The sequence below is a fragment of the Oryctolagus cuniculus genome, chromosome 1 (assembly GCF_964237555.1).
Source record: "Oryctolagus cuniculus chromosome 1, mOryCun1.1, whole genome shotgun sequence".
Taxonomy (NCBI): domain Eukaryota; kingdom Metazoa; phylum Chordata; class Mammalia; order Lagomorpha; family Leporidae; genus Oryctolagus; species Oryctolagus cuniculus.
Genome location: NC_091432.1, coordinates 5,066,377 through 5,082,344, shown reverse-complemented (window position 1 = coordinate 5,082,344; position 15,968 = coordinate 5,066,377). Strand labels below are relative to the sequence as shown.

At 69.3% G+C, this 15,968-nt stretch overlaps 2 protein-coding genes across 11 annotated transcripts in view; one reads left to right on the top strand and one right to left on the bottom strand.

The window, feature by feature from the left end:
- The window catches only part of PC (pyruvate carboxylase), a 95,815-nt gene that overhangs the window by 2,391 nt on the left and 77,456 nt on the right, over positions 1–15,968 (bottom strand). For all 9 annotated transcript variants that reach the window (XM_051830870.2, XM_051830871.2, XM_051830874.2 and 6 more), the window contains 10 exons: positions 15,714–15,831; positions 15,354–15,505; positions 14,657–14,775; positions 11,152–11,314; positions 9,350–9,532; positions 1,600–1,744; positions 1,296–1,385; positions 988–1,209; positions 540–696; positions 37–277 (listed from right to left, as the gene is read on the bottom strand). In XM_051830870.2, coding sequence (XP_051686830.1) covers positions 37–277; positions 540–696; positions 988–1,209; positions 1,296–1,385; positions 1,600–1,744; positions 9,350–9,532; positions 11,152–11,314; positions 14,657–14,775; positions 15,354–15,505; positions 15,714–15,831 — 1,590 coding nt within the window. The remainder of the gene's footprint in view (positions 1–36; positions 278–539; positions 697–987; positions 1,210–1,295; positions 1,386–1,599; positions 1,745–9,349; positions 9,533–11,151; positions 11,315–14,656; positions 14,776–15,353; positions 15,506–15,713; positions 15,832–15,968) is intronic.
- Positions 1,881–7,290, top strand: LRFN4 (leucine rich repeat and fibronectin type III domain containing 4). Of its 2 annotated transcripts, XM_051830877.2 has the most exons (3): positions 1,881–4,257; positions 4,671–6,029; positions 6,457–7,290. In XM_051830877.2, exons 2-3 carry the CDS (start codon positions 4,681–4,683, stop codon positions 7,016–7,018), a joined length of 1,911 nt encoding a protein of 636 aa, XP_051686837.1. In that variant the 5' UTR covers positions 1,881–4,257; positions 4,671–4,680; the 3' UTR covers positions 7,019–7,290. The 2 variants fall into 2 exon arrangements, with proteins under 2 accessions (XP_051686837.1, XP_069924034.1); XM_070067933.1 differs by lacking the exon at positions 1,881–4,257 and having other exon boundaries at positions 4,283–6,029.

The following is a 15,968-nucleotide window of genomic DNA, read 5'->3' as shown; positions in this document are numbered from 1 at the left end:
TGGGGGGCAGAGGGTCCGGGCCAGGGGCATGGGCACCTTGATGCACAGGATGTGCGTGCCGGCGCGCACCAGCTCTTCCGCCAAGCCCATGTAGTACTGCAGCGAGTACTTGGTGCGGCTGGGGTCGGCCACGTCGCCCGTGTAGGAGATGGCCGCCTCCACCACGGCCCCGGCGCTGCCCGCGGCCTCCATGCCCAGCAGCATGTTGGGCAAGTAGTTGAGGGAGTCAAAGATCCGGAAGACGTCCATGCCGTTCTCTTTGGCCACCTCACAGAACCTGGATGTGTGGGAGCGCGAGGGTGAGCACCCACCACACACACACACACACACACACACACACGCGGCCCTTTACTACCTCCCGCCCCCGCCCTGCCGCTCTGGGGGTGACGTCTGAGGGGGCAGGGCCCCCACGGCAGGTGCACCCGGACGAGCTGTGTCCCCCAGGCACTGCCCGCCCCACGGTGAGCCAGGGCTGGAGGAGCCCACCGGCCCTGCGGGGCCCCGGCTTTGAGCCGCCGTGGGAGCAGCAGCCGGCTCACTTGAAGACCACGTTGTCGGGGTAGTTGGTGTAGCCCACGGCGTTGGCTCCCCGCAGCAGCATCTGGAACGGGATGTTGGGGATGAGCTCCCGCAGCTCCTGCAGCCGCCGCCACGGGCACTCGTAGAGGAAGCGCATCGCGACGTCGAACGTGGCGCCTGCACAGGGACCAGGACGCCGGCTCAGCGCTGACGGGCCCCGTGCCCTCGGGCAGCCTGCCCGCCCTCCCGCCTCCGGTGTCTGTGCCACGACGGTCTAGGCACTGGCGGCTCCTCCCGGAGCGGAGCACCCCGGGCACAGCTGCGCCTCTGCCCCCCAGGCCCCCCCAGGCCTGGCCCGAGCCGGTGGGGGCCAGTGTCCGCCTTCTCCGGTCCCAGCCCGGGTTTCTCGAGGGCGACCTCCCTCGCCCCTGCTGCCCGCGCGGTGCCGCGTCCCACCCAGCAGCCTACCGCCCCAGTTCTCCACGCTGAAGAGCCTGCTGAAGTTGTGGGCGACATAGGGGGCGATCTTCTTCAGATCGTGGGTGCGCACGCGAGTGGCCAGCAGCGACTGGTGGGCGTCCCTGAAGGTCGTGTCCATGAGCAGCAGCCCCGGGTGGTTCCGCACAGCTCGCGCGAAGCCCTCGGGCCCCTCCTGCAGCAGGATGTCTCTGAAGCCAGAGGGGGGTGGGCCTGGGACAGGGACAGGGAGTCGGTGCCCGCCCTGCAGAGCGCAGCCTCCACCGTCCCCCCGTGCTGCCCGGACGGAGCTCACCTACCTATGGGCACCACAGGGACGACAGGGTCTGTGGGGCTGGGGCTGGCCTTGACGGGGATGGGGGTGGTGGGGCCATTCACCATGACGTGTCCTGGGGAGAAAGGGGCCACGCTCAGGGCAGGCGGGCAGCGTCTGGGAGGGCTGGGCTCAGGGCGGGGCGCTGCTTCGGGATCCCCATCCTCCAGCTACCCTCGCCTCTCCAAGCCAGGGCCTGCTGGGTCTGGGCAGGGTGGACCTTTGGGGGCCACGTGAGGCGAGGAGGGGGCGAGCAGGGGCGAGCAGGGGCGAGCAGGGGCGGGGCGGACCGAGGTAGTGCAGCAGCTTCTGGGCCCGGTTCTGCGCGGGCCGCAGCTGGAAGAGCTCCGGGTTCTCGTCGATGAACTGGGTGTCCACGGTGCCCGCCAGGAACTGCTGGTTGTTGAGCACGTTTTGCAGGAAGGGGATGTTGGTCTGCGGGACAGAGGCGGGGGAGGGCGTCACTGCGCAGCCCCCCGGGGGGCGGGGAGGAAGGGGGGGGCCAGCACAGCTCCCGGCCTCCCTGGGCGTCTCCCGCACCCGCACGCTGGGGGCAGTGCCCTCACCCTCGCTGCCCCCCCCCCCCCCGCGTGCTGCATGCCACCCCTTCCGTTGCCCTCGACCCACAGCCAGGAGCGGGTGCTGTCCCCTCACGGTCACACCATGCTGACACGCCCCGGGCCTGTCCCGAGTGCCCTCGCTGGCTTCCCACACACCTCACTCTCCTGACCCTGGCCCCCACCCCCACGGCCTCGCCCAGGGAGGGGGCCTGCGGCTCCAGTGCCAGACCCAGCGGCCCCAGGGTCTTTGCACACTGTCGACTGTCCTCTGCCCTGCCACGCACGGTTACCCACACGGGCACCCCAGCGCCTCCGCTTCCCGCCTTTCCTGTGGGTCCCTGCTGGAACTGCGCAGGCGGGCTCCTCCCGGGGCTGCACCACTGGGTGCTGCCCGGTACCCGCCTGGCTGCTGTCGGGACCAGGTCTCTGTGCCTCGAGCACGGGGCCCTCAGTTCTCAGTGGCCGGGGACAGCGGGAGAATCTGCTAGAGGACCTGGGTGGGGTCACATGGCCCAGACGCCACGTGCGGCTGCAGCCCTGGCTTCTCCCCACGTAGGGACCTCGGGGACAGTCTATGGCCTGGCCGTGGGCGGGCAGAGTGCCTTCCCCAGGGCATCCCACATGCAGTCACTGCTCAGAGTCCCCCACGCCTGGCCGGCCTAGCACCTACCCTCAGGAAATGGGGACATTCCGCCAGGGCCAAAGCACGCGTCTAAGGCAGCCACTCAAGCCGCCGAGAGAACCCAGAGCCGCACGGCGGGGGGTGGGGGGCCTCGAGGCCCAGGGCCCCATCCTGCCGGACCCGCGCTCCTGTAGTCCCTGGGCCACCTGCCCTCCCCTCTGTCCTGGGAGTGCCTGGCTCCGGAGGACCTCGATCCCAGGCAGCACACACGGGCGCACGCAGGCTCAGGGTGAGTGAAACGTCTCCGGTGCGGAGAAGGCAAAGCATCTGGTGCCACCGCACACGCGCTGACCTGGGCCAGGATCCAGTCCCCTCATTTTGTAAGTGCGGCAGCGGCGGGAGCGGCTCCCGGTGCCGGAGCGAGGCGCCTGGCCGCGGGTCCTCTCCGCTCGACCCTACGGAGGGCACAAGTACTTGCAGTCCCCCGCCCTTGGTCTGCGCGAGGCCGTCCGCCCGGGGCTGCGCTCCGCTGCCATGCCCGGCAGGATAAGAATCCCCAGGCAGCCCGGGGACGAGAGGAGGCTGTGGGAGGCGGCGACTTCCCCATGGGCGCTGACCACCACCGAGGACCCCGGGGGCCGAGCCGGCCGGCTGGGGCGGGAAGCGCAGACCCCGCCTCACGCCAGAAACCCTCGCGCCGTCTCCGCGCCCAGCTCCGCCGGGGAAGTGGCCCGCGGGGAGGGCGGCCGGAGCGCGCGGACCCCTGACGCACCGCTCCCAGCAGCGTGCGGCGCCGGCCTGCTGGGAAGCCGCTCGCGCCGACCAATCGGGCCGCGGGCGGAGGCCGGAGGGAGGAGCGGGCGGGCGCGGCGCCTGCCCAGAGGCCGAGCCCTCTCAGCCCCACCCCGCGGTAGCCTGGCTGGGGGTGCAGCCCCCGCCCCCGCCGCTCAGGGCCCCTGCGTGTTGGGGACCCTCCACGTGACTCGGTGAAGCAGAACGGTTATGACCTTCAGCGCGTGTCTGTGATCGCGAGGGTCCCGGCGACAGTGCGGGTTTGCGCTCGGCCCTGCCCGTGGGCGCGGGGACGTGTGGGTGTGTGGGGACGTGTGGGTGTGTTGGGGAGGGTGCCCGGCGACATGTGACAAAGCCCGGGCTCTGGGAGATGAAGGGGCCCGCGAGCTGGCGCTTTGTCTGGCAGTCTGCAGAGTGAGGCTCGCGCCGCGCGGCGGGCACCCGTGCGGTGCGGGATGCCGGGGCGCCAGGGTGGCCGGGGGCGCGCGCGCCTGTGCCAGGGTGAGTGCGCTGCGGCAGTGCCGGGGGGCAGAGCAGCGGGCCCGCGCCGGCCCGGGCCTCGGGTGTGACTGGGCGCCATCCGTGGGCGCTGCAGCGGCCGCGTGTCCCCGTGACCTCGGGAGCCGGCTCGGGCCGGGTGGATCCCCGCGCGCCCCTCCCCGTCCGCTCTCCACGTGCGTGGCCGCGGCGCGCGTGCCCGCCGGCGCGCACCCGCCCGCCTGTCGCCGCCGCCGCCGCCGCCGCCACCACCACCACCACCGCCGCCGCCGCCGCCGCCGCTAACTGCGCCGGGAAAAGGAGCCGAGAACCGAGGGAGCCGGGGCCGCGGGCCCGAGCGCCATGGGCCGGAAGGCGCGCGACGAGCGACCGGACAGCCCTGGGCCTCGCCCCCGCGGGAGAGCGGCCTGGAGTCGGCGGGGGCCGGCCGGGCCCGCGGGGAGGCCGGCCCGCGCCCCCTGAGCGACCGACACCAGGTGAGGGGAACGCGGATCGCGCAGCGCGGGAGCCACAGCGAGGGGGCTGGGGGTGGGGGGACGCCTTCCCCGCCGGCCGGGGAAGGGGATGGCGCGGAGAGGGGGAGGAGGCCGGCGATTCCAGGGGACGCCCGAGAAAGGAAGTTCCGGGACCCTCCCTGCTCTCGGCCCACCTCCGCTTCCTGCCTCCTGCCTCACCTTGTCCCCTGCGCCTGGCCTGCCCGTGACTACTTGGGAAATGTGACCTCCGCTGCACGCCTGGCTGCCCCTCATCCCTGGGGGGTCCCCTGGGGCCTCTGACCCAGCCCCTCTCCAGGCCAGGCCCTGGGAGCTGACTACAGGGACCGCGCCTCGGGCACAAGTGGGCACCTGCCCAGCCCCACCTGTGCCTGGGCTGTGGCCCTTCCTCGCAGGGCGCTCACCATGGCCCCGCCACTCCTGCTGCTGCTGCTGGCCAGTGGAGCAGCCGCCTGCCCGCTGCCCTGCGTGTGCCAGAACCTGTCCGAGTCGCTCAGCACCCTCTGTGCCCACCGAGGCCTGCTCTTCGTGCCGCCCAACGTGGACCGGCGCACCGTGGAGCTGCGGCTGGCTGACAACTTCATCCAGGCCCTGGGGCCGCCTGACTTCCGCAACATGACGGGGCTGGTGGACCTGACGCTGTCCCGCAACGCCATCACCCGCATCGGCGCCCGCGCCTTCGGGGACCTGGAGAGCCTGCGCTCCCTGCACCTGGACGGCAACAGGCTGGTGGAGCTGGGCGGCGGCAGCCTCCGCGGCCCCGTCAACCTGCAGCACCTCATCCTCAGTGGCAACCAGCTGGGCCGCATCGCGCCCGGCGCCTTCGACGACTTCCTGGACAGCCTGGAGGACCTGGACCTGTCCTACAACAACCTCCGGCAGGTGCCCTGGGCCGGCATCGGAGCCATGCCCGCCCTGCACACCCTCAACCTGGACCACAACCTCATCGACGCGCTGCCGCCCGGCGCCTTCGCCCAGCTCAGCCAGCTCTCCCGCCTCGACCTCACCTCCAACCGCCTGGCCACGCTGGCGCCCGACCCGCTCTTCTCCCGGGGCCGCGACGCCGAGGCCTCGCCCGCCCCCCTGGTGCTGAGCTTCAGCGGGAACCCCCTGCACTGCAACTGCGAGCTGCTCTGGCTGCGGCGCCTGGCGCGGCCCGACGACCTGGAGACCTGCGCCTCGCCCCCCGGCCTGGCCGGCCGCTACTTCTGGGCGGTCCCCGAGGCCGACTTCTCGTGCGAGCCGCCCCTCATCGCCCGCCACACGCAGCGCCTCTGGGTGCTGGAGGGCCAGCGGGCCACGCTGCGGTGCCGGGCCCTGGGCGACCCCGCGCCCACCATGCACTGGGTGGGCCCCGACGACAGGCTGGTGGGCAACTCCTCCCGCGCCTGGGCCTTTCCCAACGGGACCCTGGAGATCGCGGTGACAGGCGCCGGGGACGCAGGGGCCTACACCTGCATCGCCACCAACCCCGCCGGAGAGGCCACGGCCCGCGTGGAGCTCCGGGTGCTGGCCCTGCCCCACGGCGGGAACGCCAGCGCCGAGGGGGCCCGCCCGGGGCCCTCGGACATCGCCGCCTCGGCGCGCACGGCGGCTGAGGGCGAGGGGACTGTGGAGTCGGAGCCGGCTGTGCAGGTGACGGAGGTGACCGCCACCTCGGGGCTGGTGAGCTGGGGGCCGGGGCGGCCGGCCGAGCCCGTGTGGATGTTCCAGATCCAGTACAACAGCAGCGAGGACGAGACCCTCATTTACCGGTGAGCACGCGCGTCCTGCGCCCCCTCTGCTCTGCTCACAGCCGCCCCCACTGCCCCCTCCTGGGCTCCTGACCGCTGCAGGGGCGAGGAAGGAGGGGAGGCCCCCCCGTCAGGTGGCCCAGGCCGGGCGCGCGCCGGGGGCCTGGTCCTTGCATCACTTCTGCCTCTGCTGGTGCCAAGCCCTGCCCCTCCCTGTGTGCGTCCAGCCCATGTCAGCACACACCCATCTGTCATCCGTCCCCTGGTTACACTCGCCAGCCTGTCACCGTGCCCCCTTTGGTGGACACACGCCTCCGTGAGGCTGTGCAGAGCCAGGGTTGGGGGGGTCTGTGAAAGGGGCTCCGAGGGAGGCCCTGGCGGTGGGGAGGCGGGGGAGGAGCTGGACCACGGCCCCGGGGCTCTGACCACCTTCCTCGCCCGCCCGCAGAATCGTCCCAGCCTCCACTCGCCACTTCCTGCTGAAGCACCTGGTCCCTGGCGCCGACTACGACCTCTGCCTGCTGGCGCTGTCACCTGCCACTGGGCCCTCTGACCTCACGGCCACCAGGCTCCTGGGCTGTGCCCACTTCTCCACCCTGCCGGCCACGCCCCTGTGCCACGCCCTGCAGGCCCACGTTCTCGGCGGGACCCTGACAGTGGCTGTGGGCGGCGTGCTGGTGGCTGCCTTACTGGTCTTCACTGTGGCCTTGCTGGTTCGGGGCCGGGGGGCTGGGAATGGCCGCCTCCCCCTGAAGCTTAGCCACGTCCAATCCCAGACCAACGGAGGCCCCAGCCCCACACCCAAGACCCACCCGCCTCGGAGCCCCCCGCCACGCCCCCAGCGCAGCTGCTCCCTGGACCTGGGAGATGCGGGCGGCTGCTACGGGTACGCCCGGCGCCTGGGAGGGGCCTGGGCCCGAAGGAGCCACTCGGTGCATGGGGGGCTGCTCGGAGCAGGCTGCCGGGGGGTGGGGGGCAGCTCGGAGCGGCTGGAGGAGAGTGTGGTGTGACGGGAGGCGGCCTCCCCGTGCCCTGATGAACACGCAGCGTGGGCCAGGGGGCCGGGCGGCAGCTGCCCACCCGGGGGCCACCCCGCTTTTTATCCTCGGTACCTCAGGCTCCGCTGTGTGCTTGGCGGGACAGGGGCCCCTCCCTTGGTCGGGCTCCAGACCGGGGGGAGGGTCAGGTCCCTCTGACAGGTGCTCTCGGCCACCAAGCAGGGCAGTAGCCACCAGGTGGGAGTCTCGTTTCTATTTATAATAAAATTGCTGGGGACACCTCAGTGCTGGCCTGGTCTCATCTGAGGGGGCGGCACGGGGGCCGGGCGCACAGACAGGCAGCAGAGGGCGGGGTCGACTGCGTGGGCCTGGGGTCCCCGGCGCAGGGTGGGGAGGGGCGGGGCTGGGGCCCGTCTCCCTGCGCCCCCCCAGGCCTGCGGAGCGCCCCCCCCAGAACCCAGCAGGGGCGGGGACTCCCACTGCCCCGCCGTCAGCCGGGACCCTGGATGCTCCCTGTTGGGGCTGCAGGCCCGAGACCCCAACTCCCGGCTGCTCTCAGGCTGTGGCTGCGCCTGGAGTCTCCTGCTCCCCTGCTCTCGTCCACATAGGTGGGGGGTGGGGGGGGCAGGCCACCTCTGGTGTGACCCTGGCAGCCTTCGTCCTGGGGCCTCCTGGGAGGCACCAGCACTTTGTGGGCTCAGCCTGCGAGGGGCAGGCGCGTGCAGGCGCTTCATGGAAACCCGGAAGGCGGCACTGGCACCAGGGCCTGACAGAGACTGGCCGTGACAGGCTGTGGTCTGTGTGTGGTGGGCGGAGGGGGCACGGGACCGAGGAGGGGCAGGTGCAGGTACAGGTACAGGACCGGAGCCGCGGGGCCGACGGCCCAGGCGTTGACAGAAGGCTCAGGACAGGGCAGGGGCCAGTGGCCTGGTCTGGGTGCCCATCTGGGGAGGACACTGGCACCCCTGGACACCAGAAACACCTGTCCTGCTACTGGCCCTGCGCTCATGGGCCACAGGGTCCCGTTCTCCACCTCAGGCGTGGGGAACAGTGTCTAAGGTAGATGTTCCTGGCCCTCCGGGGTGGGGACAGGTAGAAGGCCCAGGGGACCAGTTTGGGGCCAGGGTAACTGGTGCTGAGGCCGGGGAGGGAGCAGAGGAACGGGGCCCAACCACGGGGGCAGCCAGGACCCGAACAACGCAGCGCAGTGCAGGGGGCAGGCGAGAGGGCAGAGGCCCAGGTGCCCCAGTGGGGCACACTGGCCACACAGCCCCCCGACACCGCAACAGCCACAGGACACCCGCGCCGGGAAAGCCAGGTGGAAAGAACAGGTGGAGCACAGGAAGTTGGATGCACCTCGGCCAAGCGTGCAGGGCGCAGGCCCCACAGAGAGCCGCCAGGCTCCCCTCCCCCACAGCTCCCGGGAACCGCCCACTCCTCCCCCCACCCCCACCCCCGTGGCTGTGGGCGGTGCCTGGGAGCCTCCCCCGCCCCCACTCCTGCTCACCCTCTTTCTCAAAGGCCTCGGCTCCCACTGAGGACAGGTGAGAGACCGCTGTGTGGCCCTGAGGGGACAGCCACATGCCCAGCCCTGCCCAGCACAGCCTCAATCAGGCGGGGGCCGGAAGACAGCACTGAGTCTGATGCGGCCAGGGGGTGCGGTGGGCGGGGGTGGGTATGCCTGCAGTGGGCAGACTCTCTGGGATCTGGGATCACCTGGCTCGCCCTGCCCTGCCAGACCACTGGATAGGAGGCAGGTGCTGGCTACAAAGGACAACTGGTGTTTCCCGGCCATGAGTTCATTTCTAGCTGCAGCCTTGTACAGAACCCAACCGCTCCCAGCAGGCCACGCTGCTCCCAGAAAGGCACGACAAGCCAGGCCCCCTGGGCCTCCCCTGCCCTGGAGCATGGGTCCCCAGCAGCCAGCCCCTTGCTGTCCCCAGAGCACCCGCGACTCTGCACGCCGCAGGCCAGGGACCCCGGCCGCTCAGGACGAGGCAGCTGCCCAGGGTGTCCACGTTTGCCTGAGTTCCTTGGGGGCCTCCACCCACAGCCATGGAATCAGAATTTCCAGAAGAGGTGCCTGGCGACGTGTGCCACGCGCTCCCGGGGGCAGGAAACACTGGTGTCCCCGAGACAAGGCTGGCGGGGGCTGGGCGGCCGGGGCACCCAGGCATCCGGGGAGGAACTCACGGGAGCTGATGGACAGCGCTGGGGGCCCCGGCACCTGCAGCGTCCGACAGAAGCCAGCAGAGGCTAAGGCGCACCGAGGGCCACAGCGGCCCTGACCCCACCAAGCCACAGCCGCAGCCAGGGTGTGAGGGGCCCTCCGGTGCCTCTCACCTTGACGCCGCGGACGCGGAACTCGGCCAGCGCCCTGCTCATCTTGGTGGCGGCCGTGGGGTGGTCCTTGCCATGGGCGATGACCTTGACCAGCAGGGAGTCGTAGTGGGGGGAGATGACAGCTCCCTGGAAGGCGGAGGCGTTGTCCAGCCGGATGCCCATGCCCTCTCCGCTCCGGAACACCTGGGGAGACGGGCAGAGCCGGTGGGCGCCGCTCCTGCCGGCAGCCCCAGGACGCAGGCTTCTCTGTGGCCTGGGTGGCCACTGCTGCCTCGGCTCTCAGAAGAGCACGGGGGTGGCGGAGGCACACAGGGGAAGGAGCCCTGCTCGTCCCCAGGGCTGTGGCTCAGCAGGACAGCCAGAGGGGCAGGGGCGAAGCCGGATTCCCGACCTCACGCGGCCGCCCGGCTGCCCTCTCACCATCAGAGCCACGTCACAGCTCACCCCGGACACGGCAGACCCAGAAGCTGCCACCGTCCCCGCTCACACAAGACTCCCAGACAGACAGACTGACAGGGACACGGCTCTGGGCTCCGGGACGCGCAGGCCGGCTGCCCAGGCTTTTGCTTTCAACAAAGGCCTTGAGATCCCCCCAAGGTCCCTTCTTGCCCCTTCCTTCCAGAGAGCAAATGGGAGGGAGAGGGAGAGGAGGCAGACAGGAAGCAGACCAGGAGCTGCAGGGGCACGAAGGGAAGGGGAGGGAACCTTCGAGAAGCCAGGGGAGAGGCACGCGCCGGCTCTCCCACGCCCCCAGCTCCCACCCAGCACAGGAAGCAACCCAACAGGGGAGGAGAGCACGGTGGGTAAGGGGAGCCGGGGGACATGCTGCAGCCGGGGGGAAGCCGGGGGACATGCTGCAGGCAATGGGGCAGCCGGGGGACATGCTGCAGGCCATGGGGAAGCCGGGGGACATGCTGCAGCCGGGGGGCAGCCGGGGGACATGCTGCAGCCGGGGGGCAGCCGGGGGACGTGCTGCAGCCGTGGGGCAGCCGTGGGACGTGCTGCAGCCGTGGGGCAGCCGGGGGACATGGGGCAGCCGTGGGGCAGCCGGGGGACGTGCTGCAGGCAATGGGGGAGCCGGGGGACATGCTGCAGGCCGTGGGGCAGCCGGGGGACATGCTGCAGCCGTGGGGAAGCCGGGGGACGTGCTGCAGCCGTGGGGCAGCCGGGGGACATGGGGCAGCCGTGGGGCAGCCGGGGGACGTGCTGCAGGCAATGGGGGAGCCAGGGGACATGCTGCAGGCAATGGGGGAGCCAGGGGACATGCTGCAGGCCGTGGGGCAGCCAGAGGACATGTTGCAGGCCGTGGGGAAGCCGGTGGACATGCTGCAGGCCGTGGGGCAGCCGGGGGACATGCTGCAGGCCGTGGGGAGGGGAGATAGGGACTGGGGGCCAGGGCATCGTTAACGCGCTCGCCCGCACAGGTGAGTGCTCGTGGGGGGCAGAGTTGGCTCCAGCAGGGAGAGCCGCCCCAGGGCATACATGGGATGGGGCAAGTGGACTGCACCACAGTCCTGCTTCTGAGGGGCCTGTGTTCGATAAAAAGGAACTTAATAAAATATTTAAAGGTGAACGCTCAGCTGTGAGCAGGAACTGTCAGCTAAAAATACTCTGTGGTCAACCGGCCTCTGAGGAGCAAGGCCCCGGACACGGACGTGGAGGAGGAGCGGCCGCCGTCCACGGGCCTGGCGGGCTGCTCTCCCCCACTCCCGGGGCCGTGATCCCTCCAGGAGTACCCCCCCACCCCCCGGCAGCCTCCAAGCCTGCAGTGAGCCCCAGCAAGGACTGTCCCCAGGCCCTACCTCAATGCGGCCGGTGTCCGGCTGGAAGCTGCGCGCGGGGTCCTCGGTGGTGACGCGGCACTGGATGGCACAGCCGTTGATGCGGATGCTGTCCTGCCGCAGGCCCAGGTCCGGCAGGCTCCGGCCTTCCGCCACGTGGATCTGGGCGTGGACGAGGTCCACGCTGTGGGGCAGGGCGAGAGTGTGAGTGGGCACTGCAGCGAGGGGTGGTCCAGCCTGCGAGGCGGCTGCCCTCGACTCCAGCCCCACAGCCCTGGCCTGCTCCCTACACTCCAAGAGAGGCCCTGCCGTGTGGACCACACACATCTGAGTGTACACCAACACCCACAGTGTAGACCACCCACACCCACACCCACAGTGTACACCACCCACACCCACAGTGTAGACCACCCACACCTACTGTGTACACTGCCAACACCCACCGTGTACACCACCCACACCCACACCCACCGTGTACACCACCCACACCCACCGTGTACACCACACCCACAGTGTACAACACCCACACCCACACCTACTGTGTACACTGCCCACACCCACACCCACAGTATACACCACCCACACCCACAGTGTACACCACCCACACCCACCGTGTACACCACACCCACACCTACAGTGTAGACCACCCACACCTACTGTGTACACTGCCAACACCCACCATGTACACCGCCCACACCCACAGTGTACACCACACCCATACCCACAGTGTACACCACACACACACACAGTGTACACCACCCACACCCACAGTGTACATACACACCAACACCCACACCCACCCACACCCACACCGTGTATACCACCCACACCCACAGTGTACACCACCCACACCCACACACACAGTGTACACCACCCACACCCACCGTGTAGACCCACACCCACACTCAGTGTACACCACCCACACCCACAGTGTACACCACCCACATCCACACCCACAGTGTACACCACCCACATCCACACCCACAGTGTACACCACCCACACCCACCGTGTACACGCACACCAACACCCACACTCACAGGGTACACCACCCATACCCACCGTGTAGACCACCCACACCACACCCACACCCACCGTGCACACCGCCTGTACCCACACCCACAGTGTACACCACCCACACCCACCGTGCACACCGCCTGCAGCACACACTACCACAACACGCAGCTGGAGGGTGCGACGGGAGCACTGCAGCCCTCCTGCTCCTGCACCCCTGCTAATCACGCCACCCCACACGTCCCATGCCGCCTGCCTGCACTCTGCCCACCTCGTCCCTGGGCTCTCCATCCGCGGCTTCCCCCAGAGCCTGCCTTCCTAAAGCCTGGGTTGGGCGTCTCGGCCTCGGCCGTGTCTAGGCCAGAGGGCAGGACGTCCCGTGGCCAGAGCCCAAGGTGCTTCATGGTACAGGGTTTATCAGCTCAGCCCTACTGACAGCCACACTCAGGACAGCAACGTATCCCAGGATAACTTAACAAACACCCCGCAGCCGGCGCCGCGGCTCACTAGGCTAATCCTCGCCTGCTGCGCCGGCACCCCGGGTTCTAGTCCCAGTCGGGGCGCTGGATTCTGTCCCGGTTGCCCCTCTTCCAGGCCAGCTCTCTGCTGTGGCCAGGGAGGGCAGTGGAGGATGGGCCAAGTGCTTGGGCCCTGCACCCCATGGGAGACCAGGAGGAAGCACCTGGCTCCTGGCTTCGGATCGGCCATTTGGGGGGTGAACCAATGGAAGGAAGACCTTTCTCTCTCTCTCTCTCTCTCTCTCTCTCTCTGTCTAACTCTGTCTGTCAAAAAAAAAAAAAAAAAAAAAAAAAACCACACCGCGAGTTTGGATTTATCCTCCCTGAGGCTTCACCGCTAACCGCCTCGGTTGGGGGCCGTGCCCGGCCCCTTCCCCATCAGAGGAAGAGCTGAGAGGCTTCAGCTGAGCCAAGCTCCGCGGACCTCAGGACCGGGGCCCCCGAGTCCTGATCCGACGCAGCCCCCAGGCACCGTCCACGAGAGAGCAGGCTCCACGCAGCGGCAGGGTGGGGAACATCCACGGGGCAGAGGGCACCGCTGCAGGCCTGCCCTGGCGCTGACCTTGGCCTCTGAGAGGGGGGCGTGTGGGAGCCTCTGGGCACCGCAGCACCCTGGGTGGTAGGTAGGGAAGGAGCCGGGGTCAGGGGTGTTCTGGGGTGAGATGGACTGGCCCAGGGCCTCCAAACACGCACCTCCACACCGGAAGGTACGCCGGTTGTTGCACATGCATTTTAGGTAACTAAATACAGCAGCTCCGCCTGTCTCAAGAACTCTCTGGCAAGATGCTGCTCACCCTCCATCACTGACCCCACTCAGCATCTACCCGCGGGTTGGCGCACACAGGGTTAACACAGCTGCCCACCCAGGAACCACAGGCTGCCATTAAAAGCCTCTAGCCGGTGAGGCCACCGCCTGCAGCGCCGGCATCCCACGTGGGCGCCGGTTCAGGTTCCGGCTGCTCCACTTCCTATCCAGCTCTCTGCTGTGGCCTGGGAGGGCGGCGGAGGATGGCCGGGGTCCTTGGGCCCCTGCACCTGCGTGGGAGACCAGGAGGAAGTTCCTGCTCCTGGCTTTGGATTGGCTCAGCTCCAGCCATTGCAGCCATTTGGGGGGGGGGGGGGACCAGAGGACAGAAGACCTTTCTCTGTTTCTCCAACTCCCTGTAACTTTGCCTCCCACATAAATAAAATCTTAAAAAGAAAGAAAAGTCTCTAAAAAGAACAATGGCCAGGACAATTCCTTCAACAGGTACGTTTAAAAAGCAGAATAACAATGTTGTAAGAAGCATAGAACAGACTAAGGCGCCTGGTGCTCCAGGGCGCAGTGGGGCAGCGAGGGTCCTACTCCGGAGAGCACCGGAAGAGAGGAGCCAGCAAGCGGCGCGCACAGAGCAGTGAGGGGACCAAGTGCTCGTCCCTCGCCTGCCCACCTGCGGCAGACCCCTTCCACGGAAGCTGTTTTTAATGCAAAGAAACCGATCAAAGGATTAACGGGGCGGGCACAGGAGACTGGAGAGAGACCTGGGCGCCAGTCCCAGTTCTGTGACCTGGGGCCCCTGACAGCTGGGGATAGCGGGCGCCACGTGCACAGCGCGTCCATGAGGGCTCCATGGAGTGACCGGCTCAGCGCCAGGCCGACGGCGCTCACCAGGGTCCTGAGTCTGGGGGGGCTCGGAACCCCGTCTCCTCCCTTGCACTAATTTTTAGGACTACCACAAACACTCTTAAAGCTTTTAAAAACCAGTTAAGCTCCTGGCTCCCTCACTTCTGTCTACCACGGCAGCAGGTCAGCTTGAAGAGTCACGCCCCGCCCCGCCCCGCCCTGCCCCGCCCCGCCCCGCCCTGCCCTGCTCCGCCCCGCCCCGCCCCGCCCCCGCCCTGCCCCGCCCCGCCCCGCTCACTCTGTGATCTCCTCCGTCCCGCCCCGCCCCGCCCCCACGCCCCGCCCCGCTCACTCTGTGATCTCCTCCGCCCCGCCCCGCCCCGCCCCGCTCACTCTGTGATCTCCTCCGTGACCGTGTGCTCCACCTGCAGCCGGGAGTTGACCTCAATGAAGTAGTGCTTGCCGTGCTTGTCCACGAGGAACTCCACGGTGCCCGCATTCTCGTAGCCCACCTGGCGAGGGGGAGGGGCCGCTGACGCAAGCCTGGGCCGGCTCCACGAAAGAGCAGCCCCCCCCAAGGACACCCCCAGTCCCAGGCCCAGCAGGAGCTCTGGAGGGATGAGACACCCGCAGGGGCTCCCGCCAGCTCCACTCAGCACCCTCCCGGGGGCCTCCCCCAGGTCCCTCCCTCCTCCTCCTGCTGCTCACAGACGGGATGTGCAGGACCCTGCCTCAGCCCCAGAACTCCCGGAGGTTCCTTCACGCCCCCTCTGCCCGCCCCCGACCCCACCCCAGCCGGGCGGCCTGGGCAGTGCTGCTCCCCAGAGGCCGTCCAAGCACCACCCCAGCACCCTGGCCGTGAGGCTTCCGGGGCAGAGCACAGAGGGGTCTACGAGAGCACAGAGGGGTCTACGAGACCACAGGGGGGTCTACGAGAGCACAGAGGGGTCTACGAGAGCACAGAGGGGTCTACGAGACCACAGAAGGACGGCGTGCGTGAGGCTTCCGGGGCAGAAGCACAGAGGGGGTCTACGAGACCACAGGGGGAGCGGCCGTGCCTGGGGGCAGACCCTGCGCCCCTCCTTCGCACCTGCTTGGCGAGTTTGACGGAGTCGCTGGTGAGGCGCATGCGCAGCTGCGGGTCCAGGTGGGCGGCCGGCGCGATCTCCACCACCTTCTGGTGGCGCCGCTGGATGGAGCAGTCCCGCTCGTACAGGTGCAGGATGTTCCCGTACTGGTCCCCTGGGGCGGGGAAAGCGGCCTCAGCGCTTTCTGGACTCTCCACCAGCACCGCCGGGGCCTTGCAGACCTGACGCCGGCCCAGCCCGGGCCCCTGGGGAGCCCCCCGGAAGCCAGGGCTGTGAACCCAGACCCTGAGGTCTCGCGGCCCAGCCTCGTGCCACCCTGGTGAGGCGCCCCGCCGCGGCTCCGGGAACCTCCCGTCACTCACCCAAGATCTGCACCTCGATGTGGCGCGGCTTCTCGATGAACTTCTCCACGAACAGCGCCCCGTTGCCAAAGGCAGCCAGCGCCTCCGAGTAGGCCCGGGTGTAGCTCTCCTCCAGCTCCTGGGGGCGGGCGAGGCCCACAGACCTTGGGCTCCAGGGCCGCGGCCGCCCTCTGCCACAGCCCCACCCACTTCCCAGGGCTCCCCAGGGCGGCTCTGCAGGCGGCGGGCAGCAGGCCCAGCCTCAGACCTCAGGGC